The following is a 26,484-nucleotide window of genomic DNA, read 5'->3' on the forward strand; positions in this document are numbered from 1 at the left end:
CCAACATAATCTAATCTATATTCACACAACATAATGCTGATGTATAAATAAATCATTAATCAAAGAAGACGTAGAAAGGATTAGTAGGGTAAGGCAGCTGTGGATCCAAGATGTAATATGGAGGCAAATAATGAAACCGCATGAAAAGATGGTCAATTGCTGGTATTTTACACAAAGAAAGGGGTTCGATTATTTTTTCTTTTTCTTTATTTTTTTTGTGGATTAAGAGCTTCCTATATACCGGGATGGGAATGAGAATATTAATGCTGCCGAATGGGTGCAAACCCAAAACCTCCCCGTGGGAGGTTGGGCCTTTAACAGCTTTACTAACACAAAGAAAGGAGTTCATTTCAGTGCTGCATATCACGATCTCCCCGAGTGGTCAAAGTCAAAATCTCAACCACTTATTTTGCATTTTTTTTTGGGGTAACCGGTAAGTATGGTTGAAAAAGTTAGGAAAAAAAATGCAAATCGGGTGGTCAAGATTTCACCATCGACCATCCATTCCATACTCATCTTACACGACTCAATGCTGACCAATTATTGCACAGCACTGGAGCTCCATCCCACAGAAAGAGAGCCAGAGAAATCTCTTTAGAAAAATTTCCATAAAGCGGGGGATCAAGTTTTGACATTTCATATATGAAAAAATGACCATAGCCTATAGGATTTCTCCAGGCAAATTACAGAAAAATGGTGTGTTGGGGAGGGGGGAGGACTTAGGAAAATAAATAGTTGATGAACACTTTTTTTTGCTTTTTTCTGGAAAAAGGAAAACTGAAGACAAAACTATTAATTAAACCATAACCTTTATAACTTAATGAAATTGTTAATTTAATCTGTACCTCTTACATAGTATATAACATTAATGCAAACCTTAATGATTTTTGTAATTTAGGCTCTTTTTGGTATCAATTATCATTGTCAATTATGAGAAATTTTCATTATTTTAAATTGTTTGGCATCTATTCTGAATTTTATTTTTATTTAAAATAATAGAAAAACCTCCAAAATCCATAATGAACTTTTTGTCCATTATGGATTATGATGAGAATTTCATTATCTTCATTTGTGTAAGTTTACTTAAAGTTCTATAAGTAAGATGAGGGTAAAATAGTCAATACACATTCTTTTATAACAATCATACTTTTTTCTTCTTTTCTCACTTGTTTACTATCATTTTTAACAATTTTTTATCTTGACACCAAACTTATTTTCCATTTCATAATTTATTTTCGATAAAATTCACCAAACCATTTTTCATTCTTGACCAAAAATGAATTATTGTACTTATTTATTTTAAATAGGCATAATAGAGAATGAGAATTGATACCAAAACAGAGCCTTAAATTCATTGAGATGGGTTTAAAAAAAAAAAAAAAAAAATTTTTGGTAAAAATTTCTAAAGTCTCTCGTTGATTCGTACGATTCAACCTAACTAAATGCCATGTAATGTAGGTGATGATTTCATTTCTCGTGACCAACCGAAGAAATTGCAAAGAATTGCAGATCTAAACCCTTTCGTTCTTGAAGCAAATCTTGAAAAGTAACAATTTTCTTTAAAAGAGAGTATTTGTTGTTTGGTTTTCCGGATTGAAATTTAGAAATGGAGAGTTTCAGTGCCGAAGATTTGTCTACCATTGGAGGAATCGCCACTGTTTCTCTTCTGCACTCCTTCATCCCAACGCATTGGTTGCCATTCTCGATTGTCGGTCGAGCACAGAATTGGACACTTTCAAGGACTCTTCTTGTTAGTAAGTTCTTCTGGTTGAGATCTTGTCTTCGTTTCAGTTCGTCTATGTTTGATTCACGTTTTCTTGGTAAAGGGACTTGATATTTTGATGAACAGTCGAGATCCATAATTTTAAAGTGCAAATGCTTGATTAAGCGATTACACTCCCGCCCCCTTTCCAGATCTGTATAAGACTATTAGCTACTTTTGCGGGTGATCTCTAGTTCTCTCTCTCTCTCTCTCTCTCTCTCTCTCTCTCTCTCTCTCTCTCTCTCTCTCGTTAATTAGGTGATCAAATCCGTAAAAATAGGGGAGTGGAAGTGATACATCTGCTAGGTATCAAAGCCGGAACAGTAGTAAAGATTTTCTTAAGGTATTTAAATTCTTGGATCTATCCTTATACAGATTCACTTTTAGTGACCAGGCTTTGTTCATGGGCTGTTATGTGGAGATTGGTGTGGTAAGCACTTGTCGTCCGAGCCTGCCACAGTGTGAATGATTAGGACTAACACAGGGTAGCCATTTTACTCAATCCTCACATGATTCGCCCTATCCATGGGTAGCTGAGCAGGTTGGAATACTATACGAAACTCCTAAATGAGTTTAATCTGTTAACTGGAACAAACAACTGTTTATACTGAATATTATTAAACTAATTAATTTAAGTTAAATTTCAAATTTGGCACTGTAAATTTCTGGTGGCTGTTGCATCAAAACGGCAATAATATGGAGGAGTTCTGTATGAACCATTTTTATAATCCATCTCTCCAAATATGCGGACCGGAAGATTCCAACAAAAGATTGTTGAAAGTAGAAACTGAGAACCACTGCCTAGGGCATTGGCTAGGTGTGGTGAGTAAAAAACTCATCCAGCCTGGTGGTCTAGGGTTTGAGCCTCCTGGTTCTCATCTTCCCTCCTCCCAATGGAATAGGCTACAATAGGAAACTACCAAAGAAGGACCATAGAAACTGTGAATCAAAAGATATTGTTGTTGTTGATTGCAAACCTTGGTTTACCTCTTAGGCTCATCGTTAACCAGGGATCTTGCTGCATGTTCAATGAAGACAGAAATGCAAACTGGTTATGTCTTGCAAGTTGAAGGTGTTGAAAGGCTGCAAATTGCTTGGCTTGATGAGGTGGTTTAAAAAAACATGAATGCTTGTAGGTGCTAACACATAATCCCTAATAGAGTAAAATGATGGAACAGGATCCCTGGAAGGAGGAGGCTAGCCAGCTGCTTTTTGTATCAAAGTGTTAGGGGCTTCTAGGCCAAATGGTGCTGAGGGCAAGGAGCTAGATGGGCTTTGAGAAAGGGCAAGCAAAGAAAAGGTGGAGTATTGTTTCGGGTTCAGAGCATAAAATGCAAGAAGGATTGGGTTGGATATTTAAGTGGAGAAGAAAAGACTGGGTGGGAAGACAGTGGGGAAAGAATCTCCAGACTGTATAGTCCAGATGGGGGATGTGGTGGCTAAAACAGACAAGTTTGGTCCAGGGAGTAGAAGGGTAGGAGGGAGGAAAAGGTCCCAACCTAAAGCAGTGGAGAAAAGCTGAAGCTGTTGCATGGTTTGTGACATAGGTTATGGGCTCAGGCATCCCACGAATGAGTATTGGCAACCTCTTTGTCCATTCAGTATCATGATTCATCTAGCAATAAGCTATGTTTCCACTCGGGCCCACCTCTATTGGATTCCCCCCCCCCCCTTTAATTTTATGTTCCAGTCAGTCCTAGTAGAATTTGAGTTATTTTATTATTTGATCTAGATAGTTTTATTTTGTGCAATCCTTATTCATATAGGTTTCTTCACTTTGTTTATTTGGAAATATGTGCATCTTTTAGAATGCTTTGAATTTCTAAAGCAGTTTTGTTTTTTTCTATTAGGATTTGATTATCTAGGGGATCGGACTATTTATTGTCAAGATTTATAAATTGTTTTGCAGATACACTGGCTTGTACTTAGCCAAACCCAGTTAGCTATCCAGTTACAGTTGAACCATGTCCAGTTCAAGTCTTGGGTTTAGTAGAATCTTAGGAACTTATGTTTCTGGCCATATAATGTCTTGTAGGGCCTTTTTGGTATCATTCTCATCCTCTATTTTGCTTATTTAAAAGAAATGAATACAAGAATCCTTTTTTGGTAAAAAAATGAAAATTGGTTTGGCAACTTTTGTCCAAAATAGCTTATGGAATGAAAAATAAGTTTGGCATGTAAATGAAAATTGATAAACAATGATAAGGAAATTAAGAACGGGTAATTTGTGTTTGGGAGTGAGAAAAAGGGGAAACAATAAGTTTTTCATAAAAAGAATGTATGTTTAGTATTATACCCTCAATTTGTGTTTGGATTTTTAAATGGTTTGTGCAAAAATGAATAGAATGAGTTTTTGACCTAGAATCCATGACAAACAAAAGGTCTCTTATAAATTTTGGGGGGTTTTTCTATTCTTTAAAACAAAAATGGATACCAAACACATAAAAAAATTGAAAATATTCAGAAAATGAGAATGAGAATTGATGCTAAAAAGGCCCTTAGTTTACTTTATTCTATTTATTTTAAAAGTTATATTGCATAGCATATTTGGTTCCCAATTTTTTTATTTTCCTTATTTAAATTAGTGTTCCAATTAGAAAATTGTGTTATTTTGGGAGTCTTTTATTTTTCTTTATATTGATGTTGTCCCCCATTGTTAGAGACAGATTAGAAAGAATGAATCGAGTTATGGTTCAAGAGCCAATGTGATTGTGCGTGCATATGCACTCTTCTTTTCTTTCCCCTACCCCCTCTCTTTTTCTTCTTACTGCGTTCTTTCTGAATAGATGATGGGTTTCTGGAAGGTTGCTCAGATAAACAACTTCACTAATAAGATGTTTTGTGTGGTATAATCACTAGAATATGCATCGATGTGTAAAATAAAAGCAATGATGATCAAGCAGAAGTACATGGTCCAATTATAGTTGTGATTGAAGAATTGATTGACGGTCCAATTTCTTTTTCTTTTTTTTTGGCCAAATTAAAAAATATATAAAAAGATTAGATAAAAGAGTTAAGGTCAAGAAACCTATACAACTGAGATGAATCTACCATGAACAAGGGTGGAATACCCCACCAAGTTCTAGTTAAAGAGAACCTGCATGCACCCTTAGCTAAATAGTTTGCAAAATCGTTTTCTTCCCTACGAATATAACTGAAAACTACCCTACTAAACTAGGAACAAACTCTTAAAACATCCATAACTAGACTCATGCTTATCCAATCCAGAGATGATTGTACACCTTGTAGAGCAAGTACAACGCTAAACAATTTGAATGAATGTGCAAATCAATAGCTCCTAATGACGATCCAAGCAACAATCCATCTCTAATGGCTTCAAGCTCGATCATTGTTGCCGAAGTGCCATGCCACATGCTTGCTATGAAACCACCATTTATATCCCACAAATGCGGTCTCTACCTCCCTTGTTAGATTGGCTATCCTATAACCCATCCACAAATATCTAAAAGAGAGCGAGCTCCTCACTTTGATGGTAGCAAGACCTTGTTTGGTGCCCAACAATTTGTAGAGAGTCCATGATATAATTTTGGATATCTGCACAAGGTTAGAGAAAGTAGTCATAGTATGTAAAATTGAAGCATCAACTCCTCTAAAGAGTGCCGCATTCCTAGTGTTCCATAGGCACCAGGCTAAAGCACTCCACATCTGAATTACGAAAACCATATTATCACAACCTTTGAATTTTGTTTGGATAAATTTCATTTCCATCCAATCATGAAACCATGATCCATAAAATTGTGATGTATCAACACGTAAAGGGGAAAGTTCCAACATTCTCTTGCATGAGGACAGAAAAATAAAGTATGATGAGACATTCTCATTAGCATGGCCACATATCAGACAAATAGGAGCTAAAGTAGCCCTTCTAGAAAAGAGGGAGCTCCCAATAGCAATGGCCTCATGTGAGGTAATGTAGTACTATATTTGAAAGATCAAAACAGTAGCCAAATAAGACCTTTTCACAGGGAGACAATTGCAAATTTGATGGACTTAAGGTAGATAAAATTCAGATATAATGGAAGGCTGAAAACCGAAGTGGTAGAACAAGGATATTGGTTTAAGAACAATGACTAACTAGGTCTTCAAAACAGCAGTATGCTATAAAGAAGAATGGATGGAACAATATAAGAGAATTAAAAGAACAATAAGGACGACAAAGTAACACCCGGGCTTCACACCGCAAGGTGGATCGATTGGATCGAACACCAACCTACCTTGATCAAACACAAGGGTTCTCCAAAGAGGAGGAATGCTAGCAAGCAATTTGATTTCAATTCATAAGTTGTTTTTTCACCACTTACATAAGTCTCTTTATATAGCATTCTAAAGAGACATAAATATTAATGGCAACATCCAACCACTAGCTAACACCACCTACCTATTAATGACTCAACTACTACCTAACTCTTGACAAATGAGAACTCTTTTGATAATGAGTTCTCTTATTTTCAAACTAAAGCCCCTTTTATTGACTTTCTAAAAACTAGACTTAGGCTTAGGTCTAGACTATGAAGTTCAACATATGTGGGCTAACTTTAACCCACTAAAACAGCCCTAGCCCATAAAAGCCATGGGCTGGTTCAGGTGACAACTTTATGCCTTTGATGGGCCTAACCCAATGGGCTTCTTCTTTCGTAAATATGTCTTCAATTCGCATCATGAGGTTCTCCACAAGAAGTGTTTAATTTTGGGAAGTGTGGGGATTTGCCAATTAGACTCCAATACTTAGAAAAAGAAGATGAAGAAGCTACATTACCTTGGGCATCCGCCATTGCAAGACATTGATGGTAAGCCGATTTAACGGTGAATTTATGATTTTTTGCTTTACTCCAGGTCTAGGAGTCTAGGGTGTCCGTGACAAGATAGGTAGACTCGTATGGCCTCGACTTGAGCGGGTGTGAATAATGATTGAAGCAAAGTGAGATTCCACTGGGAATTCTCCCAAAGAATGAGATCCTAAACCCAAAAAGGGCTATGACCCAGGGGTGGACTGCTTATACCTTTAAAAGGCTAGGTTTGGGAGTCATGGATCATTATAGGTATTGGTGTTAGCTCCATTTCCCACCTGTTGGACACTACCCTAAGAATATCTCTCCTTGTAAGGATGCTCCTTTGACCCCAGGAGGAATTTGATGGGGTTCTCCACTCTTAAGAAAGGGGTGTCCGTAATGTATTTCGCACGTTTGACGGTCCAATTTCTATTGTGAAACACAACAATTAGATTCCCATTGAAGAGATGTTGTTTGCTTAGATCATGACGGTTGACCTTGAGATTTGGTCGGTAGATCATTGCCCCATCAAAGTTGACATTTTTAGATGCCAATCGGATGTTATTGTTACTCTCCTTTCACAAAACTTGTGGGTGAGTTTCCTCAACAGCAATGTCAATACATTGCCTTGGGAGGTATCCAGTAGGATTTTTTTTTTCCTTTCTGGAATTTATGCTATTTGTGGAAATGATGGCTCTTAGTTATCTTATTCTATTTATTTTAAAATTTAGCTGCATATCATATTTGGTTCTAACTCTACTTAGTGTCCTACTTGAAATAGTGTCCTAGCTAGTGGTATTTTAGGAATATTCTATTTTGCTTTATATCTGCTGTAGTTCCCCATCTCTAGAGACATATTTATTAAGTATGAATCAAGATGGTTTGACTGCCTGTGTGGCTGTGCATGCATGTGCAGTCTTCTCCCTCTCTCTCCCTTCTTATGCATTCCTTCCTCCCCTACTAGTCTCTGATTCCTTCCAGGTTTCTCACTTGTCTAATTCGCCCCTTCACCAAAAAAACATACTGTGCCACACAGAGAGGTAACAGTACATACACATGAATAAGAAGAACCGGGCCCATATGTTGGCTGCAGTTCTTCTACTGGATTTTTGGTTCAGGCCAGACCAACCCATGGTCTGGGTGTTTTCTGGGCCACCCAAAACAAGAATCATGGGGGTTATTTTGTTATACTACTAAATAGTTAGTCTAAATTTCTATTTTGTTGCTTGGCAGTATCTTTGATTTCTATTTAGTTTATGTTAGGATTAACACCAATTACTAACAAACAAAACCAAAAACCAAACGAGACAGCACATTACTTTAACATGGTTCGCACATCAACAGGATGTGCTAGTATGCTACATACATGGGTAAAAACGAACTTTCACCATGTATGGAAGAATATTAGAAAGGAGATCTCTCAAAACACCCAAAACTCTAAGGTGAAAAATTCTAAATCTCACAATGACTGAACAAGAGAACGTGGGACATATAAGTAATCTTCCAATCAAGTAAACTGGTTGATTGATTGGGTTGGTTGTACCAAACCATTTGCGTTCATCACGGATCTTGGAAACTGTGTCATTCTGGTCGCCTACTAAAATATGTCAGAGTTTATCAATGATCAAAACTGCGTACAAGGTAAGACCATTTGCGTCCATCATGGATCTCAGAAACTGTGTCATTCTGGTCACCTACTAAAATATTTCAGAGCAGATCAATCATCAAAACTGCGATAAGAATTCAGGCATAAACGACAAAATATGCAGAGTTTATCAATGATCAAAACGCGACAAGGTAAGACCATTTGCGCCATCATGGATCTCAGAAACTGTGTCATTCTGGTCACCTACTAAAATATTTCAGAGCAGATCAATCATCAAAACTGCGTATAAGAATTCTAGGCATAAACGACAAAAATATGTCAGAGTTTATCAATGATCAAAACTGCGTACAAGGTAAGACCATTTGCGTCCATCATGGATCTCAGAAACTGTGTCATTCTGGTCACCTACTAAAATATTTCAGAGCAGATCAATCATCAAAACTGCGTATAAGAATTCTAGGCATACACGACAGTTTATTTGGTTACCTAGAAGTATCTTTAGTTTCTACATTTATTAGCTATGTTTCCTAATGAATAACACACTGCTACTACATATGTGAATAGTTGTTTCTATTTTATCACTTTCCTTTCTGGAGGTAACAAAACTTATCTTTGTACTACAAGGGACCTTAGAGCATTCACCATGATTTAATGTTGGCTTTTGTTCCCCTATTAGTTGTGAGATGCAGTTGTGTGGTGAGACCTGCTGCTATAGTTAGTGAGATACCGATTTAGTTGTATCTTTCTTCTTCCCATTTATTTCTACATTGTCTTTCCACAACCCTAGCCTCTCTGAAGCTGTCTGAGACCCTTCTGAAAATGTGTTATTACCTGTTGGTAACATTGGAGTAAAGTGCACTTTACTTTTGGTAAGCTAGCCTGTCCTCATTTACTTCTGAGGATAAAATTAGTCAATGTCAAGCACACAGAAATTACCTTTAGATACTGACACAGAAGCAAAGATGAATTTTCGTTTGTTTGGTATTCAGAAAATATTTGTAGAATAGAATAATGGAGATTTAATCAGTTGCAACACAATCTCCAATCTACTGAATCTAGTTGCAGTGATGATGACCTTAGGTTGAGCAGTTATTTTGTAAGTGATATCCTATGTCATATTTTTATTGTTGGTACAAGCATATTTGGAATTACACATACGTTTACACGTCCTGGCTGTTAAGAACTTGTTTTGAATATCTGAGTGCCATGCATTGCCAATGATGGCATATAAATACATTTGTGTTGTGCATGATGTAAATACCTTTGTTTTAATAACTAGGTGAAATTATTATTGGGGACTCTCTATGTTAACATCTTACATCTCACTGGAAATTGAACTTTCTGTATTCTAATGTTGACTTAGTTTTAATGATTTTATCCTAACCAAAGATTATTCTCAAATCCCAAGAAATTTACACTTTGAAATAGGTGTGTTTCTTTTTCTTTTTTTTTTTTTTTTTTTTTTTTGGGGGGGGGGGGGGGGGGAGAATTCTGTTGCCACATCTGCACACAAGTTCCTTGATATATTGAAGCTTGTCTTTTCCTTCTCTCAGCACACTTAATGAAACAACTCACATTTTATTTTGTTGTTCCTTTTTCTTCTTTTTTTCTGAGAAGGGGGGGGGGGGTACACTTATCTCGCTCCTTTTTACTTTGTCCTCACTTATCCATCAAATGAACACTCTTAGATTCTGCTGATTGTTGCTGGTCATATATTTTCTCACTCTGCATCAGCTTACCGCTGCAATGGAACAGTTTTGTATGTTTAGTATGTTTAGTTTTGAAACCATGATGTATCGTTCTTAAGTTTTGAAGCTGTTTTTAATTTTAAAATCCCAGTAGGGATTCTTCTAGTTTGAGTTCTAGCTGTTGTATACTTGATCCTCAGGTAATTAGTTCTCAGAATGCACTTATTGTTCTCCAATCATGTAGTTACTAACTTGCCTTAAATTCGGCAGCCGCATTTGGAGCAGTTTTGCATGTAATTTCAACCGCACTTCTTGGCATAACAGCAATAACCATGGCAAACACCATTGCTGGTGAGGAAACAGTGCATAAACTTGCTTCACTGCTACTCATAGTTCTTGGGGGCAGCTATGTTCTTTTGTTTCTGCTTGGCAAGGGTGGTCACAGTCATGCACACAACCACCCTATGGAAAAAATGGCTGTTGCTGGACTAGTCCTTGTTCCTGCTCTTTCTCCCTGTGCAACGACACTTCCAGTGTTTCTTGCTGTTGGAAACTCATCATCCATGATGGTACTTGCAATCATAGTGCTTCTTTTCAGGTCTGTGGCGCTTGCAGCATAACTTGCTGATGTTTCTGCATTTTTGTTTAATTGATTCTTATTCCTCCGGACTTGGCATCTGATTCGACCTATACATTGGATGAGTTAAACCTGATACTTTGGCATGTTCATAGTTTCGTATTCTGTATTGTCAATTCCTTGTAGGAACAGGAAAGGTTTGTTTAGAAATCACATTGATTTTGTAGCGGCTTCTTTTTGTTATATGTCATTCTTTCATTATTCTCAGAATCTCTGTAAAATTTTGACCAGTTTGACAGGGAAGTGTATGCATCATCCTTCTAAAGTCAAATTCCCATGCTTGACAAATTTCTGTGTGGCCAACCTAAACTAGGATAAATTCGGAAGTCCTGAAAATGTTCGCTTTACCATTGTAGAAGCATTTCTTTTGTTCAGTTAATTTAACGTTTTCGTCTTCATCTTTGTCTTTGATCTGCAGCACTATAACAGTGATGACTTCACTGGTTGCTCTCTCATTCTATGGTGCCAGCCAGCTAAAATTCCATTGGGTGGAAAGGTATGACAAGCTTCTTGTTGGTTCGGTGCTCTGCCTTGTGGGAATATTGACGCTCATCTTTCACCATCACGACCATGGCGGAGATGGGGATTCCATCGGACACCATGTGCATAGGAAGTTCATTGGTGGTGGCTTATGAGAAATTTTTTTCTTTTTGTTTCATCCTGCTATTGTATTTTGCAACTTCGCTCACTTAGAAGAGTGCTTCTTGAGAAGTAGAGGGCAGGAGATGTACTCTGTTAGCCATGTTTCAGAAGTGCTTTTGTGGTAATTTTGCTGCTTTGCATGCTGCAGGCTGCTTCATTGAGGTTTCTCTGTTGTAAATTCTTAAACCCGTTCGACAAATAGTTCCATCCATTGCCTGAAAAATGGTGATACAATGTTCTTCCATGTACTTTCACATCCTAGAGCAATGGAATTCGATTTCTTAGTCACTGCTATGTGGCAGTGTTGCTATAATTAACCTCTTTAAGCTTTACTAGTTAATCATCTATCCAATATTATCTTACCGTGATTTGAAAATTATCTAATCATCTATCCAAGATTATCTTATCATGATTTGAAAATTCTCCTCAAAGCTCATTCTGTCCAATGGAACCCCTACAAATTTTCTATAAAACATAGATGCTTTTGATTCCTTTTTTGTTTTTTGCTGCTGCTGATGGTTGTTACAGCTTTCAAATAGCAATATGTGATATTTTCTAGATTAAACGATTCTGAATACAAATGTCGTGGGTCTTGGAAATGCTGTGTTGCAATCCAAACTGCAAAAACTGAATGAATGGAATATAAGTACTCATGCTTGGACTTCAATAAGATATGTCTTATATCAAATCAAAAGGATTCTGATATGTAACCCTAGAGAAATATATCCTGGTTTCATGTAAATTTAACTGATCTATGTATGTATGACTTTTATTAAGCAATGAAGTGTTTTCTTTTACCCAAAAAAAAAAAAAAAATTTCCTGATTGGAGTAACATTTGAAGTTGGACACATGATTAATCCAGAGAACGTCTTTGGAATTGGAACCTGAATGTCCAAATGGACTCATCACTCATCCTCCTGTTGCTAGGGTGTATTACAGTTCTTGAGAAAAGCAAAACTCAAATAATGATGTAGACGAACAAAAAGGATTTTTTGATTTGAAATCCAAAATTTATCTTGATCTATGCCGTCCAAATGCCAATCAACTCGGCCCAACCCGGCCAAGATACTGATTTGTTACATTTATTTCCATGACATTCCTCCATGCCATTCCTGACCCACTATAAGACCGAGTTTGAGTTAGGTAGAGAATTATGGTCCCTCACACTTCTTCGGGGGGGGGGGGGGGGGTTCACCTTCCCCTAATCATATAATGCTTTGTTGATACTTTATTACCACACTAAGAGGTGTGGGACCTACGTTTATATATTAATAAAATAATTTGGAGGTGAGATTCTTAATTGGTTTCACATGAGCCCAACTTCAATTGTATAATAGAAAAGCGCCAAGTGAACAATATGTGCCTTGACGGGGAGGTTATTTAGACTCGTTCACCTCCGATCCACTTTATCATAGTCGAAGGTGGGTTCTATTCCTAAATGCATGGCAGAGACGTGTAAGGAAAGTACAATTGATCCAGGTTAGAGGCGTTTATTAAAACGGTTCGTTCTTCTATTATGTTGACGACGGACCAATCATAAAAGTGGTCTGAAGAACGTCTTTTGCTGAACATCAAAAATATGTTTTTACTAAATAACATAAATGAAAGTGATAAAATTGATCCCAATTGAAACCTTAGAACAAGTTTATCAAACACCAACTTATTCTAATAGTGTTCTAAAAATATTTTTAAAATGAGTTTATCAAACGCCCATTTCCAAACAAAGAAAGATTCTTTTAGCACATAAACACTAAAAAATGGTTTTACATAAGAATTGGTCTCTTAGAACGAAATGTTACCAAACACTAGGGGTGGAGCTAGAATTGAACAATGGGGGGAGTGAATAATGAGTCTGGATCATTTTTCCATCGAACGAACACTAATGTCTTTTTCACCATGCATATTATATGGGTCAATGCGAGACCCACGCGAGACCCACTGTGGATCCCATCTTTGAATTATTTTATTACATTCAAACGTGGGATTCACATTAAAAAATAGATAAATAAATAGGAGGACTCTAAAATATATTATAAGTAAATTATATAAAAAAAATATTAGAATAAAGCATAGAGGCCAAAATTTTGGGAGAAAAACTTGATGATATCATGAAAGAAAAATGTGGGAAAGAAATTTTGAGAGAAATTGTAGGAAAAATATATATTTGAAGTCTATTAATTAAATATGACAAAAAAAGTCAATTTTCATAAATTAAGTAAAAAAAAAATTCGATGATTATAATTAGATCTAATAATATTAAATGGCTAAAATTATAAGCATCCAACTTATAAAAACTTAAAATTGAATTTTTTATTAATAAGAATCAAAACTTTTAGGGATTCAAAAATAAAATTAAAATGATTACTATTCGATAAAATTGATGGCTGAAATTTTAAACGAGATTTAAATTTCTATGAATAGGAATTGAAATCCTAGGAGAAAGTTTAAGGATTAAAAGAAAAAATCAATGGTCATGATTTGATAAAATCAATGGATGAATTCTAACTAGATTTAAATAGCTATTAGTAGAATTGAAATTTTAGGAGAAAGAAAGAAAGAACAACAAATTAAAAAATATAAAAATTCAGCTATGCATATTTAAAATCGTGGGTGAGAGAGAGAGGGAAATAATTTGAGAAAGAAAATGAATATGTAATTCCTAATAAATGGGAGAAATTCATGGATCATGAGTTAGTTTTTTTATTAGAATTTAACCTTTTATTCGAAATGTTAGGAGAAAGAAAGAACAACAAATTAAAAAAAAAAAAAAAAAGCGCTTACCGGCATAGGCATATGTAATATCCCTATCCCTATATATATATTATTAAAAAAAAAATCAGTTATGCATACTTAAGGGCTTATTTGGTTACATGAATTCAGAGATTTCAAATCTATACCGATCATCTTTATATTAAGAATGACATCTATACCCATCTTTCTTTATATTATACAATTTGTTTTTAATTTTATGGAGGGCGAAACAGTGGTATTTTACATTTGAAGGGAGAGAAATAACGAAAGAGTAGGGTTTCGCTTTGAGATTTGTTCGTCAGAGGTACCTAACTATAAAAAGACGGTCTTCTGCGAGGGTTTGAGTTACTCGGCCGCCATTGAAAGAGTAGGGTTTCGCATTTGGTTTTGGTGGAGCGGCTACCATGGTTGCGGCAAAGAAGACTGTAATCTCCCTGTTGCTTTCTCTAATGAATCTTGCTTCACATATCTGTTGTTGATCTCTGTTTCTTTTTGATTGTTCAATGTAGTTCAACACATTTTCTTTTCACTTCTCGAGTAGAATCGATTTCTGTTGGTTAGGCTGAATTTCTGCATATTTTCCTGTCCTAGCAGTGCAAATAATGCTCGATCTTCGGTTTGTAGTTTGCATTTGTTGTAGATCTGTTCATTTCGAGGTTTCTCATAAATTGTAATTTTCTCCATGTTCACTTTTATTCTTCTTCTAGTCCTTTTTTATGTCCCTCATTTGTCTTGTTTCCTTTTGCAGAAGAAAACTCATGAGAGCATCAACAACCGTCTAGCTCTTGTGATGAAGAGCGGGAAATACACCCTCGGTTATAAGACGGTCCTCAAATCTTTAAGGACCTCCAAAGGTTTGTTTTACTTGAAGATTGTTGCTTTGTGATATCTGATTTTTGGCAATTGAAATGCGTAGTTGTCTTTGATTTGGGGAAAAGGAACTTGCATCTTAAATAGCTATTAATAAACGACCCAATTACGATCTGGGAAACATCGTGTTCCCTGGATTCGGAGCACGTACAAAGCTTCTTCAGTAGGCTGTTCTGTGATTAGAATTCCGGAGGGAGACTGTACCTATTTGTGCACTTCATTTAAGGCATATTAGTAGTATGAATAGTTGTTTATAATGATATTATCGAGAACTGAGCAACTCAGGAATCTAAATGAGAATTTTCCTGTTTTCGCTCAGAAACAGATAGTACCTATTAGGAAACTTTAAAACTACCCAAATAGATTGGTGAGGGTTTTAGCACAAACATCCTCTGCATCTTCTCTTACTTCTTCATGGTCAGGCACAGTCTCAAGCATATCCAGTCACATAAATGGGAGGCGAGACAAACCTGAGAATGGATCGACAAGAGGAAGAAGGAAAGGGTAAAAACAGTATTAAAAAAAAAAAATGAAAGAAAGGTAAAATTGGTGTTTCACATATTTTTAACTGATTGCATCATCATTTAACCCTAATCTATAACAGGAGGGTGCATTTGTAATCGATTTTTTTAAGGGATAGTAGATGTAATTGATTCAAAGGGGCTCTATTCAGTAGGCTGTTCTGTGATTAGAATTCTGTGGGGGGGGGGGGTCTGTACCTATTTATACACTTCTTTAAGGCATGATAGTAGTATGGATAGTTGTCTACAATGATATTATCTTACTAGGAAGTTGCATGAAATTTCGTTGTTGTGATTCAAGAATATTTTGTGGAAAAAATTTGATTCATTGTTTAGCAGATAAGTGCCATGGTGATTTGATTGTAACTAATCTATTTTTAATCGTTGAAAGAAAAGACATATTTTCTTTGTTTTTCTATTGTTACAAATTCTTTCTACAACTAGATCAACCATTCATATTTGTTCTCTACAGGCAAGTTAATCATCATCGCGAATAACTGCCCTCCTCTCAGAAAGTCAGAGATCGAGTATTATGCGATGTTATCAAAAGTTGGAGTTCATCACTTCAATGGAAGTAAGTTTCTGTAACGATATCTAGTTGATGTTTGTTTTTAACCTTTTAAACTCAAGGTTTTTCTCCTTGAGGATGTATATTTAAGGAACCAGAATAGCTGCATGGTAATGTAATTGCCTTCAGGCACATGAGAGTTGCTGCCTGTTGGAAACATCCAATGCCATTGTTGAGTTGCTGCGAGTTGTTGAAGTGTTATACCATTGATTAGTGAGATCATTGAGGCCACAATATTTGGATTGATTAGGTCATTGAAAGTGATGTACTTTCTGTTGGTCACCATGTACACTTCAGTTTTTTGTGATTCTCTTTGTGTTTTTTGGACGGCTGTTTCAATTTATGAAATGTATTCATTGAAATTAGTGTACTTTTGCCTACATTGCATTGTTAACCCCTTCACCTGTTTGCTGAAATGTTGAAAAATATCCAGTATTTGGTTTTCTTGTCACCTGCATTTCATCCTCAGCCTCTTTATCCCGCTTTATCACGTCATCAAATTTAGTTTGGAAACAACAGTTTGAGATTGGGTTCAGTATTTCCTCATCTGGAATAATACCCCAGTATTATGTGTATCTCTTCTCCATTGTCCAAAACTCTTTAGCTGATGAATTCTAAATGTTTCATTTACTTTTTCCTTGTGAAGCCTCTCCCTTAACCATCCCCGTAGCATCAGCTTAGTATTGCAATGCAGTGGTTTTTGGCCTCCAAACTCATGTTCCTTTTTAACCATTTTTGTTAGACAATGTTGACTTGGGAACAGCGTGTGGAAAATATTATCGTGTGTGCTGCCTTAGCATAATTGACCCAGGTAAGCTTTGCTTTTGCACAAATTTTCTTTTATTTGAATCTTGAATTGTCCTAACGAGGCTGTGTTCATTTTTTCTCAGGGGATTCTGACATCATAAAGAGCATGCCAGATCAGTGAAGGAGGAGAAGCATAGGGAGTAGTAGTTAGCTTCTTTCTGTTCACATAGGTGGTCTGTTTTGCTATTGAAATTTTTTATTTTCCCTTTTCTAGTTTTGGGAAGTCAAATTTTGATGGGTATTAACCATTGCAAAGACATGTTTCAGAGATAAGAAATCAAGTTAAAGACATCTCTTTATTTGCACCTGTTGCTTGATGATTTTCAGATGAAGCCTTGAAATTCGGGCCATCTGATAAAGGAATTATCCTGGTATTTTCTTTTTTTCGGTAGATTTTTCCTATGTTGATCTTAGGAAGCATTTAACTGGGGATGATCTGGATAGCTTCAATTTCAAACCTCAGTATTTCGAGTGTTGGTCATTGTGCTTTATTTGTCATGAAAATAAAGGATAACATGGCTGAAAATGGACAGTTCAAATGTTTACTAAGTATGTCATACAACAAATTTATTTTTTGATAGTAAAACGAAAATGTATGGATTAGAATTCATTACAGCAGTTACATTGCCCAGTAGACTTCCTGCTACTACCCTTAGTTACTGAAATGCTCTTACTATGGTCAGCAGCACGCTTGGTTGCCAGATTAGAAAAGTAGTTTAATACTTTGATAGTGGGTGATTTAAATTTACAAAAAGAGGCATTTCCTGAGTTTGACACCTATGGCTAGCAAAACCCGTTCCAGTTGTAGAGGCCATATGGCACCCCCTTTGTTTTTACCCCAGGGGATGGTGGTTTAGTGGTTTCAATTTTATTCCAAGTGGTTAGGTAAACTTCATGTATTAAGTTTGAGTTCTTTTAGTTCATCTGTTTCTTGCATTGAATAGTGGTTTATGTGGACTATATTAAGCTTCTGGTGGGACTTTGTTGACTGGGCTAATGTTCTGTTGGAAGTGCATAGGGCTAATGCTTGCATAGGTCGTATTTGATAAAAAATTCAACATTGTGTAGCGGGGTTAGGCCCGCTATTGCATCCCCTCTTTCCATCTTTTGGTGTCAGAACAAATTGTTTTGCATGGACTAAAAAAGCACATATTTCCAGCCTCTATGGTAATATGAGGAATAAGATTCAAAGCAGCTTGCCATGTAGAGAATTTGAAATCCTGAGCTAAGCGGGCATCTATTTGTAATTTTGGCAGTGGTTTGCGTTTGCCACGGCTTCAAATTACAGACGCCAGTAAAGGGGAAAGTTACTGCATTGGGGTGATTGGAGTGAGAATACTATGAGTTTGGATCTTCTACCCACATGTTTTAACACGTGTTCAATTTCAAAACAAGATATGCGATTGGAGTGAAGATATTGCGAATTTGAGTCTTTTACCCCCCATGAAAAGAAAATTTATCATCCATATGGTTGGTTCCAGACTTGAGTGCGGCAACAATCCTGTAGGAAGTGGGCTTGGGCAAGGTATAAAGTATCAAGTATCGTATCGGTCAGGTGATTTTAAGAGATGTATCGTCCTATATCGAGTATTGTATTGCTCTAGTTAATGTATTTTAGTGTAATTTAATGGAGAGACGTGTATCGGTTGGGTCAAATATGGATACGTATCGACTAGTATCGTATGGTATCATGGAATACTTTAAACCTTGGGCCTAGGAATTTATAATAGAGATGTTGCACCAACACCAGAAGTGTTTGGCCTTTTTCTAGGCAAGATCCGGCTGGTTGGCCTTTTCAGGTCAGTGCCTTGACTAATTTTGGCATACTTGAATTAAAAGGTCAACTAAAGTGGCATCAACCTAACATGTGAGATTTTACTTCCTTCCATGGTAACAACATGCTTCTGGGGAAGACATATCTATGTGCTAAGATGCTTTGAATATGGCCTAAACTCTCAGTTGCCTTCTCTTCTATCCTGTAAAACTGCCTCTTGTCTAGAGGTCGTTGAGGGATTGAGTGTGGAATCCTGTCTATTTATAACAGAATTAGAGAGATCAAAGTGAAGCTTTTCCAGCACAGAAGCTATCGGCAGCAGTGATGGCAATAAGGTTATAAAGCATCAGGCAATATCGAAATCAGCAGCATCTCAAGCTTTCTTCAGGTTCTCTCATCTCTTTCCCTGTTTAACTGATCTTGAAAAGTTAGCAATCATACGTTGCTTCTGTTATTGTTGGATTATTAACGTATGTCAAATCTCAAAGATAATTAGATAACTTATTCTGTAACAGAATCAATTATGGTTAACCTTGATCTGATTCCATTCGACCCAACCAAGCTCAAGATAATTGGAATCCAAGTTTTGAGTACTAAACTCCTTTGAACTGCTTGGTGAGAGTAATTGAATACCCTAACCAGGTTTTAGTTCTGGATTTTGTCCACGTTATCAATTAGGTGACAAAAGAAAAAAAATCCTCTGATGCCAGAGAGAAGTGCATAGCAAAGGATGTTTTCCCTAGGTGATAGACATCCATAAGGAATGATATGTAGTTGACTTCTGGTGAAGAATTATAATGCGCTCAGAGTCCAGATCTTCTACCCAATGGGGAGGAAAATTTTCAATCTAGATAATTGAATTACTTGCACTTGTTTAACTTTACTCTCTTTTTTTTTCTTCCAGTAGATTAGTTAAAAAAAATTAGAGTTCTTTTTAAGTTGCACACTTTAAGGGGGTTAAACTCTAGGTATTTCACTATAGTGACTTAAATTATAAGTTGCACACGGTTAGAATTTCATCTAAGAATTTGTTAAGTCATATGTTAAATGACTATATTACCTCGTTAGAGTTTAATGACCTAATTATAAGGGTGTCAATTGCGTACCGAAACCGTTTAATCGTACCGAACCGCGCTGTCTAAAATCGCACCGTACCGTACCATTCAAAATTTGGTACATACCGAAACCGAATTTCTTCGGTACGGTTCCAGTTTTAGGTACTTATACCGTCGGTACGTACCGAATTGGTACCGTACCAAGGATATAAATTGTAATTTTACAATTAAAACACTTTACCTTTACTCTATCCCTAATTCCCTATTTCAGTTTTTCGTTTCATCATTCACTCCTTTTCTTAGATTTACTTGTTTTGTCTCTAATAATTAGATTTACTTGTTTTATCTATGTTAATTTCAAATTATATAGATTGGTTGATCACAATTTCATTAGGATCTTAATGAACTAATAACAAAAGTGGCATAAGTTCATTCGTACCAAAATTGTACCACACTAGATGCAGTGTTTAAACCGTTTTCCCGTACCGATTTAATACCGAAACCGTACCGAACCGTTTTTATAAATACCGAAACCGTACTGTACCGTTAAAACTCGGTACGGTACGGTTCTGGTTTTCGGTATTCAAAGTTGGTACCGTACCGAAACCATCCGAATTACCGAAACTGTACCGATTGACATCCTTAACTAATTACTCCACTTAAACCCTCACATACCCAACTTTAGGTTATCCTTTCACATATCTTCTACTTACACTTTGCTGGAAATTGCCATTATCCTTACCGTTCTCTCTCTCTCCCCATAATTTCAAACAAGTGCAACCCACAAAAATAACTCTGCAGTCACTTTTTCTTCTACCCTTCTCCTTAAGGCTGCGTTTGTTTGCTGGAAAAAAAAGAGTGAGAAATTTGTACTTGTGGGTCCCATATGTTAGTGGGGTGGGAATCAGGATAGTAAAATGTGAAAAAGTAATGGATAAATATACTTTTCCATTTCCATTACTTGTTTGGTTGGATGGGGTGGTAAAAATATTTTAAGATAAAATATATTATCATTATTAAAATTTTTTTTTATAAAATAATTGTTTGGTTGGATGGGGTGGTAAAAGAAAACCCATGCTTTGCTCATCTCTCTCACCTGCAACGAAATGAAAAAGGAAGAAAACCCATGCTTTGCTCACTCGCATGCTTGCTCTTTCTCTCTCTCTCTCTCTCACCTGCAACGAAATGAAAAACGGAAGAAAACACATGCTTGCTCTTTCTCTCTCTCACCTGCAACGAAATGGAAAACGGAAGAAAACGCATTCTTGCACTTTCTCTCTCTCACCTGCAACGAAATGGAAAACGGAAGAAAACGCATGCTTGCTCTTTCTCTCTCTCACCTGCAACGAAATGGAAAACGGAAGAAAACCCATGCTTTGCTCTCTCTCTCTCTCTCTCTCACCTGCAACGAAATGAAAAAGGAGCGGAATCTCAGCACCTGCTCTCTCTGTCTCTCTCTGCTGTTCGCTCTCTCTCTCTCTGATCTGTGCTCTCTCTCTTTCTTTGATCTGCGCTCTCTCTCTCTGATCTGCAATATCTGTCTCTGACGGTAGTGCCAACTGCCGCTGCTTGGTTCTCTTCTCTTTCTCTTCTTCTTCCTCTGATGCCGCCGGCCACTGGTGATTCCGACGCTGCTACATAGTGATTAGAGAAATTAAATGTGAGATTTGCCTCTGTCGCCGTTCTGCCCCTGTTCTGCCTGTGCTGCCTGCCACTTCCTCCGTCATCTTCTATCTCCACCAACTTCCCGTCAACAGTTGCAGATCTCCTGCCAGTCTTCTCAACTCTCCCTCATTTTCCCCTCAAAATCCCATAAAAATCGTGGGGTTTTGAGAGGGCCTGGGTGGAAAAACGAGCCTCAACAGACAAAACAAGTAAATATTCAAGATTTTGTGGTAACCAAGTACATCTTTCCCACCCTTTTTTACCCACCCCACTTTAACCCTACAAACAAACGCAGCCTAAAAGAACGCCTAATCTTGGTAGAAGCATTAACAGCGTTCTTGAAGTTCTTCTCGTCCTCTTATCCTCTGATTTTTCAAAATAGATTTCCTTTCTCTTCTTTCCTCATTACTTGAGGAATAATTAACAATGAATACATCTTGCAAATCTCAGTTTCATGTCAAGCTACATAATCAAATCATTCATTTTCATTATATATACAAAGAACAAATTTTTAATAGAAAAATAAATAGTCATCAGACATCCATAGCCTAATAGGAAGTGGCAAAAGCGCTGTAATATACCCAAAAATTGAGGATGAAAGACAACGTCAACCAGAACCATTTGGGATCTGTTCAGAGAAGTTATTGACGGAGGTATCCAATTCGGTAAGCTGTGTCAGCTTGCCAATCTGATCACTCAGAAACCTAGATTACTGCAATCAGACCCATTCCTGCCCATCGAAGCATTTACTGATTCCAGACCCTGCAAAAAACCTTCAATGCACCGGGATCTTTAGAGTTGCAGGTCACGTTTTGAGATTTCAATACCCGAACTTAGAAGCAGAAAGCAAGGATAGTGTCAAACCCCAGAAATCTGGAACACCCATCTTGAAGAGGAGACAGTTTGTTTGTATTTTTTTTTTTTTGAGGATTTGAAACTAATTTCCTTTCCTAATATGGTATGGTAATTTCGGCAAGAGGGAGAGAGAAAGAGCCCGCCAAGAGTATGCAAGGTATAGATAGAAGAAGGTCCTTTCACCCACCTAAGATTGCTTAGAAAATTTGTTTTCTTTAAACTCGTTGTGGTGAAGCTTTTTTAAAATACATTTAATGGAGAAAGTAGGGACAAGTTGATGTAGAATTTGAGATAAAAAATATATTATGAGAACGCGTGCCAAACGAAAACCAAGACATCAGAGCTGACCAGTGACCCTTATCCAACCATATTCGATATTTTCTAAGTCTTGATCATCTATTGTTTAGAACCAAATTAATAGGATAATCAAAGATAAGAGATGACAAGCAGATTAAATACTCCTTTCAGCAAGTGTAAGTAGAAGGATAACTTCATAAGCCATTTAACTCATGACCTGTAACTCTTTGACTTACTAAATCTTTCGCTACTTCCAACACATTGGAGGAGATCACCACATAACTATTCAAATTTAGAAGGTCCTATTATTGGAGACAGCCTTCACTATTCAGCAACCCAATTGCCTACAAATTTAATTAAGTCAATCTATGACTTATGTGGTACTCATTGTATCTGCATTTTTAAGGACCCAGAACATGAAATGTAGAATAGTTCTGGGGAGAGAGATATGGGTCTGATTAGGTTCTCCAATCTGGAGCTGTTCTTCTTCTTTCTCTATTTTTTTTTTTTTTTTTTTTTTTTTTGGTAAGGTCTTCTCTATTTTCAGTACTTAGTCCTTCAATATCTAGCTTAATTTCTCCTTTACAGATATTACTAATCCCACTTCTTGATTTCTTTTTCTTCAATGCATGGTTAGCAATGCAGAAGAACATGTTGGCCACAAAAACAGTGATCTGCTTTACATTTTTCCTCTTTGTCACTGCCTTCATTTCTGCCTTCTGGATGGAAGCTGTAAGTATATTCAACCACCTTATCAGATTGCTATTGTTACAGGAACCTCTGTATTATTAATTTTGGCACTCATCTTATCTAACGTGGTAAGGATGTTCTTGATAAAGCATTATCTGTTTTGTTTTCTGATTTTAACTAGGAAGTGCTTATGTTTACCCAAAAAAAGAAATAAAAATAGCAGTGCTTATGTTTAGAAATTCTCTTATATGGTTCATCTGAACTGTTGATGAACCATCTTTGCAGTCTGTCATGAGAGTCCTGAAGGTGGAAACAATACTTAAGTACGCCAGCAATTATAAAATTCCAGCATCTTCATGGAGTTCAAACACACAGAGACTCAAAAACACACTGGACTGCTCAATTGCAAACCTAACACAGACATGTTCTGCAAATTCTCCGCTGATGATGGCATCGAAAACCCTCAAAGAAAATGTTGATTCAGAGTCTCCAGTATGCCCAGAGTATTTTCGTTGGATTCATGAAAATTTAAAGCCATGGAAAGATATAGGAATATCCAGGGAGACAGTAGAGAGCATTAGAAGTAGAGCCTTCTTCAGGCTTCTTGTTATAAATGGGAGAGTCTACTTGAAGAAATATAAGGATTTGCCCCCATCTCAGTCCAGAGACCTGTATACGATTTGGGGGATTCTACAACTGTTGAGGAAGTACCCAGGAAAGCTGCCAGACTTGGATATAATGTTCAATTGTGGTGATAAAGCTGTGATCACATCTGGAATTTACCATGGACCCAAAGCAAGGACTCCACCAGCCATATTTCACTACTGTGGAGATGATAAGTCATTTGATATAGTTTTTCCTGATTGGTCCTTCTGGGGTTGGTATGCATCACAAGCTTCCTTGCTTTGTTTGAATTTTACTTTTCATTTCAAAAAAGTCTCTGGTTGGAATGCATTCTTGAATCCCCTTCCTCTCTATTTTTTCTCACTTCAGATGAAGTTCTAGACCCAGAATATATCTATCCACATTTCCATTTCCAAATGCACTACATGATTGATTTTTATAAAGATCTTAATCATCATCCCTAAACTTCTGTTTGGGTGTGGATGCAGGCCAGAGATAAATATAAAACCATGGGATTCTTTGTTGGAAGAATTGAAGCAAGGCAATGAAAGAACTAACTGGGATCAAAGAGAGCCTTATGCCTACTGGAAAGGGAATCCAGCCATGTCCAAAAACAGGCGAGAGCTGATGAAATGCAATGTCACGGATAAACAAGAATGGAACGCTCGCCTTTACGTTCAGGTGATAGTACTATCTTCAATTTGCACTTCAAATGCAGATGTCTTCAGGATCTTGGGTTCTGTCAGAAGGCTATATATGGGTTTAATTCTCCAGGTTCATATCACCAGTATTACAGTAACTGATATAGGTAGACTACTTGCAGGATTGGGCCCGTGAAGTCAAAGAAGGCTTCAAGCAATCAAAATTAGCAAACCAGTGCAAGCACAGGTGAGAAGTGAGATAAAATGAACCCAAATGTTTCTTTCAAACCATGTCTATACATTTTTTTTTTATGTTGATCGCTCCAAGACTAACTAAAATAAGTTTTCTTCTGCAATAATATAATTGCACTACTAGATACAAAATCTACATTGAAGGGATAGCATGGTCAGTTAGTATGAAGTACATCCTAGCATGTGATTCAGTCACATTGCTTGTGAACCCTAAATACTATGATTTCATCACAAGAGCCTTGATACCTATGCATCACTATTGGCCGGTAAGAGATGATGACGATAAGTGCAGGTCTATTAAGTTTGCCGTCGACTGGGGAAACAATCACACCCAAAAGGTAAATTTAACTACATCTTCTCAATGCAGCTCTCTAATATAATTCAGTTTGTGTTTGTTTATGAGCTACAGGTATTAATTATCTTTCCTGGATTTAGCAGGTTAAGGCCATTGGTAAGGCAGCAAGTAAGTTCATACTAGAAGATATGAAGATGGATTATGTGTATGACTACATGTTTCACCTGCTGAATGAGTATGGTAATCTGTTGAGGTATAAACCCACAGTACCTGAAGGAGCCACTGAGATTTGTTTGGAAGCATTGGCTTGCCCTGTAGATGGACTAAAGAAGGAGTTTTTGTTGGAGTCAATGGTGAAAGAACCTTCAGTCAAGAAACCCTGCACATTGCCACCTCCTTTTGATCCTTCTGCATTTGAAGCAAATCTTAAGTTAAAGGAAGATTCCATTAATGAAGTAGAGGCATGGAAGAGAAAATATTTGCAGAATCAGAGTCAATAATTTTCTATCTTAGTTCTTTTGTGTTCACTCTCATGTAGAGGAGTTGTAGTAATTAATAAGTCTCTCAAGAACCCCAAGACAGAATTGGGTCAGTTAATCTCTAAGAGGCTGGCTTTGGTGCAACTGTTGGTGGATCACAATTGAGGCATCAAACAGTCTCCCAATACATAGGGGTAAAACTTTGAAGATAAATTATCCTCCGGACTCTACTTGTGCAGGAGCCTTTGACACAGTGTTGATTAGATCGATCAAGATTGAGAGGAGAGCATGAAGTAGCTCTTGTTTGCCTATGTTGTCACTAAGCCTTCCAAACGCCCCCTTTTATCCGGCACTAATGTCATTGGTGTTCATCTTCCTTTAATGATACATTATAACAAATTCTATATGGAAGTTGGTTTGTGCCTTTGTATCTCCCATCTTTTGTTGAAATACAACTTATGCAAATTGACTATCAAATCCAAATGTCATGATTTTGTTTGAAATATCATTTATAAGGATGTCAATTCCAAACTCTTCCTACTTGTTTGGATACCTCTTGTAGGTTCTTCTTTACTTGGTAGGACGTTTGCTTTGTCAACGTGCCCCTCTTTCCTTCCTCCTATGCCCATATTTCTGTATCTCTAGCCCTAGGGCAATAGTCCTTTCATTGCATGCAACTATGTGCGTATTGGGGTAGGAACCACAAGAGCTAATTGCATCGCTATTTCGAACATTCTGGTTCCTTAGATTAACCATCCTGACGAAATCAAAAAAAAAAATCTTCATTTCAACTCAACAAGCATAATATTGGTCATCCATTTATTATGCATCAATCTAATTAAACACATCCAATTGATCCAATCATGTGAATATAAAAGCAATTAAAGCATTAAAACGTCCAAAACCACCTTTACAAGGGCAATTGGTCACAGGTCAACCGTTCGCTATCTGCAAGTAACCAACTGTATAGACCAAGGAGATCTTAGGTTCAAACCTTTTTCGTTTATGCCTAGGGTTGTGATTGTGACTCATTTGAAAACCTGTAAACAGATCGGATTCAACTCGGATACACCAAGTATCCGAATCGAATCCGGCAGATATTTAGAGAAGGCATCTGAATTTGAATCCGGAACTTTATCAGATATTCGATAATAATCTGATCCGATAAACTATCCGATTATTGATTAGTGATTGTCATTTTTTTTTATTTCCAA

General features: G+C 36.8%; 3 protein-coding genes across 5 annotated transcripts; all 3 read left to right on the top strand.

The window, feature by feature from the left end:
• The first annotated feature begins 1,405 nt into the window (after window positions 1-1,405).
• On the top strand, window positions 1,406-11,359 carry LOC149007926 (uncharacterized). Its single transcript, XM_089165234.1, has 3 exons — window positions 1,406-1,754; window positions 10,117-10,444; window positions 10,902-11,359. Exons 1-3 carry the CDS (start codon window positions 1,607-1,609, stop codon window positions 11,116-11,118), a joined length of 693 nt encoding a protein of 230 aa, XP_089021360.1. The 5' UTR covers window positions 1,406-1,606; the 3' UTR covers window positions 11,119-11,359.
• Window positions 11,360-14,139: 2,780 nt separating this feature from the next.
• On the top strand, window positions 14,140-16,950 carry LOC149007927 (large ribosomal subunit protein eL30). The gene is made up of 5 exons (XM_089165659.1): window positions 14,140-14,302; window positions 14,626-14,731; window positions 15,741-15,842; window positions 16,579-16,647; window positions 16,727-16,950. Exons 1-5 carry the CDS (start codon window positions 14,282-14,284, stop codon window positions 16,762-16,764), a joined length of 336 nt encoding a protein of 111 aa, XP_089021785.1. The 5' UTR covers window positions 14,140-14,281; the 3' UTR covers window positions 16,765-16,950.
• Window positions 16,951-18,602: 1,652 nt separating this feature from the next.
• Window positions 18,603-25,747, top strand: LOC149007928 (uncharacterized). Of its 3 annotated transcripts, XM_089165657.1 has the most exons (7): window positions 18,603-18,805; window positions 22,927-23,021; window positions 23,265-23,860; window positions 24,092-24,284; window positions 24,427-24,491; window positions 24,621-24,834; window positions 24,932-25,747. In XM_089165657.1, exons 2-7 carry the CDS (start codon window positions 22,929-22,931, stop codon window positions 25,289-25,291), a joined length of 1,521 nt encoding a protein of 506 aa, XP_089021783.1. In that variant the 5' UTR covers window positions 18,603-18,805; window positions 22,927-22,928; the 3' UTR covers window positions 25,292-25,747. The 3 variants fall into 3 exon arrangements, with proteins under 3 accessions (XP_089021783.1, XP_089021782.1, XP_089021784.1); XM_089165656.1 differs by lacking the exon at window positions 18,603-18,805 and having other exon boundaries at window positions 22,737-23,021; XM_089165658.1 differs by lacking the exon at window positions 18,603-18,805 and having other exon boundaries at window positions 22,737-23,021; window positions 24,935-25,747.
• The last annotated feature ends 737 nt before the right edge of the window (window positions 25,748-26,484 follow it).

The sequence above is a fragment of the Hakea prostrata genome, chromosome 8, assembly GCF_041222555.1.
Source record: "Hakea prostrata isolate BN-2017 chromosome 8, UWA_Hpros_2, whole genome shotgun sequence".
In the NCBI taxonomy this organism is placed as follows: Eukaryota; Viridiplantae; Streptophyta; class Magnoliopsida; order Proteales; family Proteaceae; genus Hakea; species Hakea prostrata.